Here is a 13425-nt window from a genome sequence, read left to right as displayed (position 1 = left end):
CCAGAAAAAAGTGTTAAACAAATCAAAATATATTTTGGGTTCTTCAAATTTGCCACCCTTTGCCTTGATGACAGCTTTGCACACGCTTGGCATTCTCTCCACCAGCTTCACCTGGAATGCTTTTCTAACAGTCTTGATGCAGTTCCCAAATATGCTGAGCACCTGTTGCTGATGCACAGCCCTATGCGAGACTCAGATTTACACTTTATCGCATATAGTCAGACAGTTGCGGATGGGTTATTAGCAATTGCGGGCGGGTGTGGGTGAATAAACAGCTGGCCCACGTACCAATAATACACACACACACACACATATACACACACCTTTGCATATGTACACAAACACCTGTACACACGCCTGCCATCACATCTTATCTGCCTGTAAGAGACTTGGCCACGTGAGTGCGTGTGCGCGCTCCTTCGTTCGTTCAAATCTGTTTATATGTCTGTGTGTTAACAGAAGGAGATCCGTAGTTCCCTGGTGTTGTCCATGCTGCAGCAGATGCTGGCTGAAGACAAGGCAGACATGGTCAGAGAGGCTGTGGTCAAAAGCCTCGCTATCATCATGGGATACATTGACGACCCTGACAAGTACTCCCAGGTGTGTGTGTGTGTGTGTGTGTGTGTGTGTGTGTGTGTGTGTGTGTGTGTGCGCATGTTTGAAAAGGCTTTCTGACCGCTCTTGTGTTTGGTTGTGTTGAATGTGGTCATGTTATACTGACTGGTCGTGTTGTGTTCATGTTGCGGTCAGGGTTTCGAGCTGATGTTGCTGTCCCTTGGTGACCCATCCGAGAGGGTGGTCAGTGCTATCCACCAGGTGTTCATCCCAGCATTCGCTGCCTGGACCACAGAGCTGGGAAACCTCCAGACCACTCTCATCCCCTCTCTACTGGCCCGCATAGAGAAACTACTGAAGGTAGGTAGACCCACAGGACTTTGTTTATTTGGTATATGTGTGAAAGGTTTTGATGTTGACGCTAACATTCTAGAATCTAGATAAAGAAGTGAACTCTCTAACTACCCTCTCTTTCCCTCTCTCTCACCTCCCTCTCTCACCTTCATCTCCTCCCTCTCTCACCCCCGTCCCCTCCTTTTTCTCCTTCTCTCCAGCAGGGAGAACATGGTCTTGATGAACACAAGCTCCACATGTTCCTGTCTGCCCTACAGTCGCTCATCCCTCCTCTGTTCTCTGTGGTGATCCAGAACGCTCCCTTCACACACAGAGTTAACCTACAAGGAGACATTCCCCCCATAGAGGGTAGGAAACACACTGACTCAATTGGTGACCAGTAACCTTGCTATGTTCTGACTACATTATTCACCCATAATCTCTTGTATTTTCCTTCCCTGAACTTTAACCCCAACCTCTGACCTCTGTTTGACCCCTCAGTGACGCGGTTCCCTCGTCCGGCGTCTCCTCTGCAGGATATAGCGACTATCGTTGGCAGCCGGGAGACGCTGAGCGCCCTTCTCATCCTGTATGATTACCAGCTAGAACATGAGGGCACCACAGGCTGGGACAGCCTGCTATGGGTGGTAAACCAACTGTGAGTGGTCTATGCAGTACACATTGACACACACACAGCCACACACACAACCCTGACCCCCTCTCCTCTCTCTCCAGTCTTCCCCAGCTGATAGACATAGTAGGTCGTATTAACGTAGCCTCCACTACGTGTGTCCATGAGTTCTCACGTTTCTTCTGGAGACTCTGTCGCACATTTGGCAAGATCTTCACTAACACTAAGGTGAGAGTATCTACTGTAGGCCTTTTGCCGGAAGGAATCTGCACTGTTTCATTCATTTCATTGGTGCAGACTATAGCAGTCTCTCCTCTCTCTTTCAGGTAAAACCACAGTTCCAAGAGATCCTACGGCTCTCTGAAGAGAATGTGGGTAAGTGGAAGACACACACACACTCAGTGGGATTTGGTGTTTCTCTGTCTCTTTCATCCTCTGAATATTAAAACAAGCGTGTGCTCAGATCTCTGCCTAGTGTTTTAGTTTGTTGTGGTTTGTGTGAAGTGTTGGTGTCAGGCCTTGTGTTTCCTGTCAACTGTTCTCTGTTTTATAAGCTCACTGAACTGGAAATCAGCTACATGGTCATATGTCAATTTCTCATTTTCTATCTCTAATTTCTGAAGTGTTTGTATTCTGTTTCTCCTAGATGCTTTAACTGGGAATGGTATTCTGACCAAGGCTACTGTCCCCATTTATGCTACAGGAGTACTGACATGCTACAATCAGGTAAACATGTCTGTCGTTGGCCAGCCACCCATCTTTCTCATAACTGTTGATAATCAGCATATAATGTATTAATAATGTATGTATTAATAATGTATGTATTCATATATTATATCATGTATGTATTAATAATGTATGTATTAATAATGTATGTATTCATATATTATATCATGTATGTATTAATAATGTATGTATTTATGTATTAATAATGTATGTATTAATAATGTATGTATTAATATATTATATAATGTGTGTGTAATATGTGTGTTTCCTGCAGGATGAGGATCGTAAGCTGCTTGTTGGTTTTCTAGAGGATGTCATGACGACACTGTCTCTCTCACATGCCCCCCTGGATAGCCTCAAAGCCTCCTTTGTAGAGCTGGGGTAACACACACACACACACACACACACACACACACACACACACACACACACACACACACATTAGTAAGAATGAATAGGCAACAATCGTGTAATAAACGTTTTACTTTTACTTACTTGGATCTCCTCCGTCTCTCTACCCCCTTTCTCTCTCTACAACATCTCTCTCTCTCTACCCCTTTTCTCTCCCTCTCCCTCTCTACAACACCATCTCTCTCTACAACATCTCTCTCTCTCTACTCCCTTTCTCTCCCTCTCCCTCTCTACAACACCATCTCTCTCTCTCTACAACACCATCTCTCTCTCTCTACAACACCATCGCTCTCTCTCTACAACACCATCGCTCTCTCTCTACAACACCATCGCTCTCTCTCTACAACACCATCTCTCTCTCTCTACAACACCATCGCTCTCTCTCTACAACACCATCTCTCTCTCTACAACACCATCTCTCTCTCTCTACAACACCATCTCTCTCTCTCTACAACACCATCTCTCTCTCTCTACAACACCATCTCTCTCTCTCTACAACACCATCTCTCTCTCTCTACAACACCATCTCTCTCTCTCTACAACACCATCTCTCCCTCTCTACAACACCATCTCTCCCTCTCTACAACACCATCTCTCTCTCTCTACAACACCATCTCTCTCTCTCTACAACACCATCTCTCCCTCTCTACAACACCATCTCTCCCTCTCTACAACACCATCTCTCTCTCTCTACAACACCATCTCTCTCTCTACAACACCATCTTTCTCTCTCTACAACACCATCTCTCTCTCTACAACACCATCTCTCTCTCTCTACAACACCATCACTCTCTCTCTACAACACCATCTCTCTCTACAACATCTCTCTCTCTCTACTCCCTTTCTCTCCCTCTCCCTCTCTACAACACCATCTCTCTCTCTCTACAACACCATCGCTCTCTCTCTACAACACCATCGCTCTCTCTCTACAACACCATCTCTCTCTCTACAACACCATCTCTCTCTCTACAACACCATCTCTCTCTCTCTACAACACCATCTCTCTCTCTCTACAACACCATCGCTCTCTCTCTACAACACCATCTCTCTCTCTACAACACCATCTCTCTCTCTCTACAACACCATCGCTCTCTCTCTACAACACCATCGCTCTCTCTCTACAACACCATCTCTCTCTCTCTACAACACCATCTCTCTCTCTCTACAACACCATCTCTCTCTCTCTACAACACCATCTCTCTCTCTCTACAACACCATCTCTCTCTCTCTACAACACCATCTCTCTCTCTCTACAACACCATCTCTCTCTCTCTACAACACCATCTCTCTCTCTCTACAACACCATCTCTCTCTCTCTACAACACCATCTCTCTCTCTCTACAACACCATCTCTCTCTCTACAACACCATCTTTCTCTCTCTACAACACCATCTTTCTCTCTCTACAACACCATCTTTCTCTCTCTACAACACCATCTCTCTCTACAACACCATCTCTCTCTACAACACCATCTCTCTCTCTCTCTACAACCATCTCTCTCTCTCTCTCTCTCTACAACCATCTCTCTCTCTCTCTCTCTCTACAACACCATCTCTCTCTCTCTACAACACCATCTCTCTCTCTCTACAACACCATCTCTCTCTCTCTACAACACCATCTCTCTCTCTCTACAACACCATCTCTCTCTCTACAACACCATCTCTCTCTCTACAACACCATCTCTCTCTACAACATCTCTCTCTCTACCCCCTTTCTCTCCCTCTCCCTCTCTACAACACCATCTCTCCCTCTCTACAACACCATCTCTCTCTCTCTACAACACCATCTCTCTCTCTCTACAACACCATCTCTCTCTCTCTTCAACACCATCTCTCCCTCTCAACAACACCATCTCTCTCTCTACAACACCATCTCTCTCTCTACAACACCATCTCTCTCTCTCTACAACACCATCTCTCTCTCTCTACAACACCATCTCTCTCTCTCTACAACACCATCTCTCTCTCTCTACAACACCATCTCTCTCTCTCTACAACACCATCTCTCTCTCTCTACAACACCATCTCTCTCTCTCTACAACACCATCCCTCTCTCTCTCTCCCTCTCCCTCTCTACAACACCATCTCTCTCTCTCTACAACACCATCTCTCTCTCTCTACAACACCATCTCTCTCTCTCTACAACACCATCTCTCTCTCTCTACAACACCATCTCTCTCTCTCTACAACACCATCTCTCTCTCTCTACAACACCATCTCTCTCTCTCTACAACACCATCTCTCTCTCTCTACAACACCATCTCTCTCTCTCTCTCTACAACACCATCTCTCTCTCTCTACAACACCATCTCTCTCTCTCTACAACACCATCTCTCTCTCTCTACAACACCATCTCTCTCTCTCTCTACAACACCATCTCTCTCTCTCTACAACACCATCTCTCTCTCTCTACAACACCATCTCTCTCTCTCTACAACACCATCTCTCTCTCTCTACAACACCATCCCTCTCTCTCTCTCTCTCTCTCTCTCTACAACACCATCTCTCCCTCTCTACAACACCATCTCTCCCTCTCTACAACACCATCTCTCTCTCTCTCTACAACACCATATCTCCCTCTCTACAACACCATCTCTCTCTCTCTACAACACCATCTCTCTCTCTTTACAACACCATCTCTCTCTCTCTCTCTACAACACCATCTCTCTCTCTCTCTCTACAACACCATCTCTCTCTCTCTCTCTACAACACCATCTCTCTCTCTCTCTCTACAACACCATCTCTCTCTCTCTACAACACCATCTCTCTCTCTCTACAACACCATCTCTCTCTCTCTACAACACCATCTCTCTCTCTCTACAACACCATCTCTCTCTCTCTACAACACCATCTCTCTCTCTCTCTCTACAACACCATCTCTCTCTCTCTACACCATCTCTCTCTCTCTACAACACCATCTCTCTCTCTCTACAACACCATCTCTCTCTCTCTACAACACCATCTCTCTCTCTCTCTCTACAACACCATCTCTCTCTCTCTACACCATCTCTCTCTCTACAACACCATCTCTCTCTCTCTACAACACCATCTCTCTCTCTCTACAACACCATCTCTCTCCACCCCCTTCATCTCTCTCTCCACCCCCTTTTTCCTACTCTCTCTCTCTCTCTCTCTCTCTCTCTCTCTCTTTCTCTCCAACCCCATCTCTCTCTCTCTATCTACAACCCCCTTTCGCTCTCTCCTCTCTCTCAGGGCTAACCCAGTGTACCATGAGTTGTTACTGACAGTGCTATGGTACGGAGTGGTCCATACCTCCGCTCTAGTTCGCTGTACCGCCGCACGCATGTTTGAGGTACGACGCCCTGCCACAACGCGCCACACACACCTTCACACACACACATTTGCCCACGTAATAACATGCTTTATAGTTTAGACCATATAATAATAACATGCTTTATAGTTTAGACCATATAATAATAACATGCTTTATAGTTTAGACCATATAATAATAACATGCTTTATAGTTTAGACCATATAATAATAACATGCTTTATAGTTTAGACCATATAATAATAACATGCTTTATAGTTTAGACCATATAAGAATGACACTGTATTTTGTTTGATGTATGCTGCATCTAAAATGTTTTATTGAAACCTGTTTTTATTGAAACCTGTTTTTATTGAAACCTGTTTTTATTGAAACCTGTTTTTATTGAAACCTGTTTTGTCATGGACTAGAAGTAGTCTTCTTGCTGATTTAATCTTACAGTTTTAATAGATAAGTATTGTTGGAACATTGACTGGATTGTAAATGTTTTTGAGTTGTATTATGCAAACAGAACTATACTGGTTTGAAATGCCTCCCTATGTCTTTCCCCTGCAGCAGCCTCTGCTTGTTATTGCCTTCCCCCTCAAGGGCCTGATTCCATTTTAATCCCTAGCCCCTTCCCAGAGCCCCTACCCCTTCATTGTGAACACTAAAGAGGTAGGAGCTAGGGAAAAACATTGGATCGAAATGGAATCAGGCCTACATAAAATACACTTTTGATGAGGAGGAGATGTTGTAGCACTACCCCCTTCACTGTCATAGTGGTATAGACATCCCCCTTCACTGTCATAGTGGTGTGGACATCCCCCTTCACTGTCATAGTGGTATAGACATCCCCCTTCACTGTCATAGTGGTGTGGACATCCCCCTTCACTGTCATAGTGGTGTGGACATCCCCCTTCACTGTCATAGTGGTATAGACATCCCCCTTCACTGTCATAGTGGTATGGACATCCCCCTTCACTGTCATAGTGGTGTGGACATCCCCCTTCACTGTCATAGTGGTATAGACGTCCCCCTTTACTGTCATAGTGGTATAGACATCCCCCTTTACTGTCATAGTGGTAAAGACATCCCCCTTTACTGTCATAGTGGTATCGACATCCCCCTTCACTGTCATAGTGGTATCGACATCCCCCTTTACTGTCATAGTGGTATAGACATCCCCCTTCACTGTCATAGTGGTGTGGACATCCCCCTTCACTGTCATAGTGGTGTGGACATCCCCCTTCACTGTCATAGTGGTATAGACGTCCCCCTTTACTGTCATAGTGGTATAGACATCCCCCTTCACTGTCATAGTGGTGTGGACATCCCCCTTCACTGTCATAGTGGTGTGGACATCCCCCTTCACTGTCATAGTGGTGTGGACATCCCCCTTCACTGTCATAGTGGTATAGACATCCCCCTTTACTCTCATAGTGGTATAGACATCCCCCTTCACTGTCATAGTGGTAAAGACATCCCCCTTTACTGTCATAGTGGTGTGGACATCCCCCTTTACTGTCATAGTGGTGTGGACATCTCCCTTCACTGTCATAGTGGTGTGGACATCCCCTTTACTGTCATAGTGGTAAAGACATCCCCCTTTACTGTCATAGTGGTAAAGACATCCCCCTTTACTGTCATAGTGGTAAAGACATCCCCCTTTACTGTCATAGTGGTATCGACATCCCCCTTCACTGTCATAGTGGTATCGACATCCCCCTTTACTGTCATAGTGGTGTGGACATCCCCCTTTAATGTCATAGTGGTAAAGACATCCCCCTTTACTGTCATAGTGGTAAAGACATCCCCCTTCACTGTCATAGTGGTATAGACATCCCCCTTCACTGTCATAGTGGTATAGACATCCCCCTTCAATGTCATAGTGGTATAGACATCCCCCTTCAATGTCATAGTGGTATAGACATCCCCCTTCAATGTCATAGTGGTATAGACATCCCCCTTCATTGTCATAGTGGTGTGGACATCCCCCTTCACTGTCATAGTGGTGTGGACATCTCCCTTCACTGTCATAGTGGTGTGGACATCCCCCTTCACTGTCATAGTGGTGTGGACATCCCCCTTCACTGTCATAGTGGTATAGACATCCCCCTTCACTGTCATAGTGGTATAGACATCCCCCTTCAATGTCATAGTGGTATAGACATCCCCCTTCAATGTCATAGTGGTATAGACATCCCCCTTCATTGTCATAGTGGTGTGGACATCCCCCTTCACTGTCATAGTGGTGTGGACATCTCCCTTCACTGTCATAGTGGTGTGGACATCCCCCTTCACTGTCATAGTGGTGTGGACATCCCCCTTCACTGTCATAGTGGTATAGACATCCCCTTTACTGTCATAGTGGTAAAGACATCCCCCTTTACTGTCATAGTGGTAAAGACATCCCCCTTTACTGTCATAGTGGTGTGGACATCCCCCTTTACTGTCATAGTGGTGTGGACATCTCCCTTCACTGTCATAGTGGTGTGGACATCCCCCTTCACTGTCATAGTAGTGTGGACATCCCCTTTACTGTCATAGTGGTAAAGACATCCCCCTTTACTGTCATAATGGTAAAGACATCCCCCTTTACTGTCATAGTGGTAAAGACATCCCCCTTTACTGTCATAGTGGTAAAGACATCCCCCTTTACTGTCATAGTGGTAAAGACATCCCCCTTTAATGTCATAGTGGTAAAGACATCCCCCTTTAATGTCATAGTGGTAAAGACATCCCCCTTTACTGTCATAGTGGTAAAGACATCCCCCTTCACTGTCATAGTGGTATAGACATCCCCCTTCACTGTCATAGTGGTATAGACATCCCCCTTCAATGTCATAGTGGTATAGACATCCCCCTTCACTGTCATAGTAGTATAGACATCCCCCTTCACTGTCATAGTGGTGTGGACATCCCCCTTCACTGTCATAGTGGTGTGGAGATCCCCCTTCAATGTCATAGTGGTATAGACATCCCCCTTCACTGTCATAGTGGTATAGACACCCCCCTTCACTGTCATAGTGGTATAGACATCCCCCTTCACTGTCATAGTGGTATAGACATCCCCCTTCACTGTCATAGTGGTATAGACACTTGACCCCCTATCACCATCTCATGGTTGTATATCCCTCCCTTCCATTCTCTGCAGGCTCGGCAGAAGTTGCCCCTAACCACAGATCAAGGATCTGATCCCTCTGCCCCCAGTCCTAACCATGACTATTAGGGCATTAACAAAAATCTGACTCTGGACCACTGGTTAAGGGGAACTTCTACCAACTCTGTTCAGCAGCTCTGTTTGCTTGGCTTCTCACGTATTGTTTGTTTTTGTTTGTTTACCTTTACGTGCGGGCTTGGGCGTGACATGCGTTCCTACCTTGGCGCTGCTGCTACTTCTTGTTGTTGTATATCACTTTCTTTCTTTCTTTCTTTTTGTTTTCCTTTTTCCCTCTCCTCCCTCTCTCGGCGTGTTGCCATGACACTGCTGGCTCTGTCCATCACCCGCCCCTGGGCTGTGACATCACGGCTGTGTTGTCCAAACAGCTGCTGGTGAAGGGGGTGAATGAGACGCTGGTGGCTCAGAGGGTGGTGCCTGCTCTCATCACGCTCTCCAGCGACCCTGAGATGTAAGTGTCTCCTGCTGCCTTGTCTGGCCACCTCGACCCCTCCTCCAACCTCACAGGAAGAACCCTAACCTCTTTGATGAGGATATATATTGAATAACACCAGATCTTTCAGGACTGTAGTTGGTATGGAAACATACATCCATTGTTAAAGGAGTCAATGGTTTGACTTAGGATTTTATTTTCTCAAAACTCAGGGACAATGAAGCTTTGCAACATAAATCAATTCCAAAGTAGGTGCTTTCTCTAAACTGTGTATCTTCAGGGTTTTTGCCCTGTCTGTGCTCCTCGATGGTTCAAGGTCTCTCTGACTCTGGATAAAAGTCTTCTTAGGGCTTTCTTCCTGTAGAGGTTGAGGTGCGGTCGACCGTGTGCGGTTCTGTGTTTACTGTCACTAACACCAGGCATCATCAGTGTGCGACACTAACCCACACCCCGGTAGTCACTATATAACCATGCTTGAAAGGACAGCAGTATGATGCTTTCTAAACACTAGCCCAAACCCTTACCTCTAACCTTAATTGTAACCTAGTCCTCAATTAAGACAAAATATGTAATGTACTTGATCATCAGTTCTGACAATATAGGTCATTTTGTCCTTTCTGGCATGATCTACCCAATCATGTTCATCGCATCATCAGTCTGCTACACTACCCCAACTCGCGCTCTGATTGGCTGCATGTGGAGATCATCCCAGCATGCTCAGCTGTAATGCACTATCCCCCATCCTCCTCCTCACCCCCTTTTTAGCAGACCCCCTCCACCCAACCCTCAGGTCCTGGACGATTGCCCCCCCCCTCCCTCCTAACCTCTTCGTCTCTCCCTCCCTCCTAACCGTTTCCAGTTGATTCTGCGAGGCATGTCAGAAGCTTTAATAGACCGCCGGGTGGCCCCGGCTCTTATTACACTGTGCAGTGGCCCTGAATTGTGAGTCAACGAAGACGAGACGTTTTCTCTCCTCCTCTCTATCCCTCCTTCCTCTGCATCCTCCTGGTTCTATTTAGTGTATTATATTATTTAAATCCATACGGACACTGGAATGATCTAACATCACCATTAACCTTGGCATTAACATACATGATCCACACTGATGATTGGTTGGTGTTGGTCTGTTTTATATTATCTTCTGAGCTGCATTTTGTAGTTTGAAAAAGCAGAGACCTGGCTCTGTTCTAACTCCTGTCTGGCTTATAGTTCAGTTAGGATCTCTACTATCCCTGCCTTTGGTACCATCATGGAGACGGTCACCCAAAAAGAGGTATGGACATGCTGATTCTCATATATGCACAAACTACACTCCTGCATTCAGCAAGTCTGGGTTATATGTTTGAGCACTAATGAGCATTAATGTGTGTGTGTGTGTGTGTCCCAGCTGTTGGAGCGTGTGAAGATGCAGCTGGCGTCGTTCCTGGAGGATCCACAGTACCAGGACCAACACTCTCTACACATGGAGATCATCAGGACCTTTGGCCGGGTCGGACCCAACGCTGAGCCACGCTTCAGAGACGAGTGTCAGAACTACTGATAATACACACACACACTACGCTGAACCACACTTCACAGACGAGTGTCAGTACTACTGATAATACACACACACTACGCTGAACCACACTTCACAGACGAGTGTCAGTACTACTGATAATACACACACACACTACGCTGAACCACACTTCACAGACGAGTGTCAGTACTACTGATAACACACACACACTACGCTGAACCACACTTCACAGACGAGTGTCAGTACTACTGATAATACACACACACACTACGCTGAACCACACTTCACAGACGAGTGTCAGTACTACTGATAATACACACACACTACGCTGAACCACACTTCACAGACGAGTGTCAGTACTACTGATAATACACACACACTACGCTGAACCACACTTCACAGACGAGTGTCAGTACTACTGATAATACACACACACTACGCTGAACCACACTTCACAGACAAGTGTCAGTACTACTGATAATACACACACACTACGCTGAACCACACTTCACAGACGAGTGTCAGTACTACTGATAATACACACACACTACGCTGAACCACACTTCAGAGACGAGTGTCAGTACTACTGATAATACACACACACTACGCTGAACCACACTTCACAGACGAGTGTCAGTACTACTGATAATACACACACACACTACGCTGAACCACACTTCACAGACGAGTGTCAGTACTACTGATAATACACACACACTACGCTGAACCACACTTCACAGACGAGTGTCAGTACTACTGATAATACACACACACTACGCTGAACCACACTTCACAGACGAGTGTCAGTACTACTGATAATACACACACACTACGCTGAACCACACTTCACAGACGAGTGTCAGTACTACTGATAATACACACACACTACGCTGAACCACACTTCACAGACGAGTGTCAGTACTACTGATAATACACACACACTACGCTGAACCACACTTCACAGACGAGTGTCAGTACTACTGATAATACACACACACTACGCTGAACCACACTTCACAGACGAGTGTCAGTACTACTGATAATACACACACACTACGCTGAACCACACTTCACAGACGAGTGTCAGTACTACTGATAATACACACACACTACGCTGAACCACACTTCACAGACGAGTGTCAGTACTACTGATAATACACACACACACTACGCTGAACCACACTTCACAGACGAGTGTCAGTACTACTGATAATACACACACACTACGCTGAACCACACTTCACAGACGAGTGTCAGTACTACTGATAATACACACACACTACGCTGAACCACACTTCACAGACGAGTGTCAGTACTACTGATAATACACACACACTACGCTGAACCACACTTCACAGACGAGTGTCAGTACTACTGATAATACACACACACTACGCTGAACCACACTTCACAGACGAGTGTCAGTACTACTGATAATACACACACACTACGCTGAACCACACTTCACAGACGAGTGTCAGTACTACTGATAATACACACTACGCTGAACCACACTTCACAGACGAGTGTCAGTACTACTGATAATACACACACACTACGCTGAACCACACTTCACAGACAAGTGTCAGTACTACTGATAATACACACACACTACGCTGAACCACACTTCACAGACGAGTGTCAGAACTAATGATAATACACACACACTACGCTGAACCACACTTCACAGACGAGTGTCAGTACTACTGATAATACACACACACTACGCTGAACCACACTTCACAGACGAGTGTCAGTACTACTGATAATACACACACACTACGCTGAACCACACTTCACAGACGAGTGTCAGTACTACTGATAATACACACTACGCTGAACCACACTTCACAGACGAGTGTCAGTACTACTGATAATACACACTACGCTGAACCACACTTCACAGACGAGTGTCAGTACTACTGATAATACACACACACTACGCTGAACCACACTTCACAGACGAGTGTCAGAACTAATGATAATACACACACACTACGCTGAACCACACTTCACAGACAAGTGTCAGTACTACTGATAATACACACACACTACGCTGAACCACACTTCACAGACGAGTGTCAGTACTACTGATAATACACACACACTACGCTGAGCCACACTTCACAGACGAGTGTCAGTACTATTGATAATACACACACACTACGCTGAACCACACTTCACAGACGAGTGTCAGTACTACTGATAATACACACACACTACGCTGAACCACACTTCACAGACGAGTGTCAGTACTACTGATAATACACACACACTACGCTGAACCACACTTCACAGACGAGTGTCAGTACTACTGATAATACACACACACTACGCTGAACCACACTTCACAGACGAGTGTCAGTACTA

General features: G+C 45.6%; 1 protein-coding gene across 10 annotated transcripts in view; it reads left to right on the top strand.

The window, feature by feature from the left end:
- The window catches only part of LOC139420316 (RAB11 binding and LisH domain, coiled-coil and HEAT repeat containing), a 55091-nt gene that overhangs the window by 27035 nt on the left and 14631 nt on the right, over positions 1-13425 (top strand). For 4 of the 10 annotated variants that reach the window (XM_071170274.1, XM_071170281.1, XM_071170276.1 and 1 more), the window contains 12 exons: positions 460-600; positions 751-915; positions 1113-1257; positions 1390-1546; positions 1624-1747; positions 1846-1894; positions 2166-2245; positions 2520-2626; positions 5869-5968; positions 9475-9557; positions 10749-10812; positions 10927-11065. In XM_071170274.1, the coding sequence (XP_071026375.1) occupies positions 460-600; positions 751-915; positions 1113-1257; positions 1390-1546; positions 1624-1747; positions 1846-1894; positions 2166-2245; positions 2520-2626; positions 5869-5968; positions 9475-9557; positions 10749-10812; positions 10927-11065 (1354 nt within the window). Of the gene's footprint in view, positions 1-459; positions 601-750; positions 916-1109; positions 1258-1389; positions 1547-1623; positions 1748-1845; positions 1895-2165; positions 2246-2519; positions 2627-5868; positions 5969-9474; positions 9558-10398; positions 10482-10748; positions 10813-10926; positions 11066-13425 lie in introns of all 10 variants that reach the window. The other 6 variants (XM_071170275.1, XM_071170277.1, XM_071170272.1 and 3 more) reach the window with 3 other exon arrangements.

Source organism: Oncorhynchus clarkii, chromosome 11 (assembly GCF_045791955.1).
Source record: "Oncorhynchus clarkii lewisi isolate Uvic-CL-2024 chromosome 11, UVic_Ocla_1.0, whole genome shotgun sequence".
NCBI classification, from domain to species: domain Eukaryota; kingdom Metazoa; phylum Chordata; class Actinopteri; order Salmoniformes; family Salmonidae; genus Oncorhynchus; species Oncorhynchus clarkii.
This window is presented reverse-complemented; position numbering and strand designations above follow the sequence as displayed.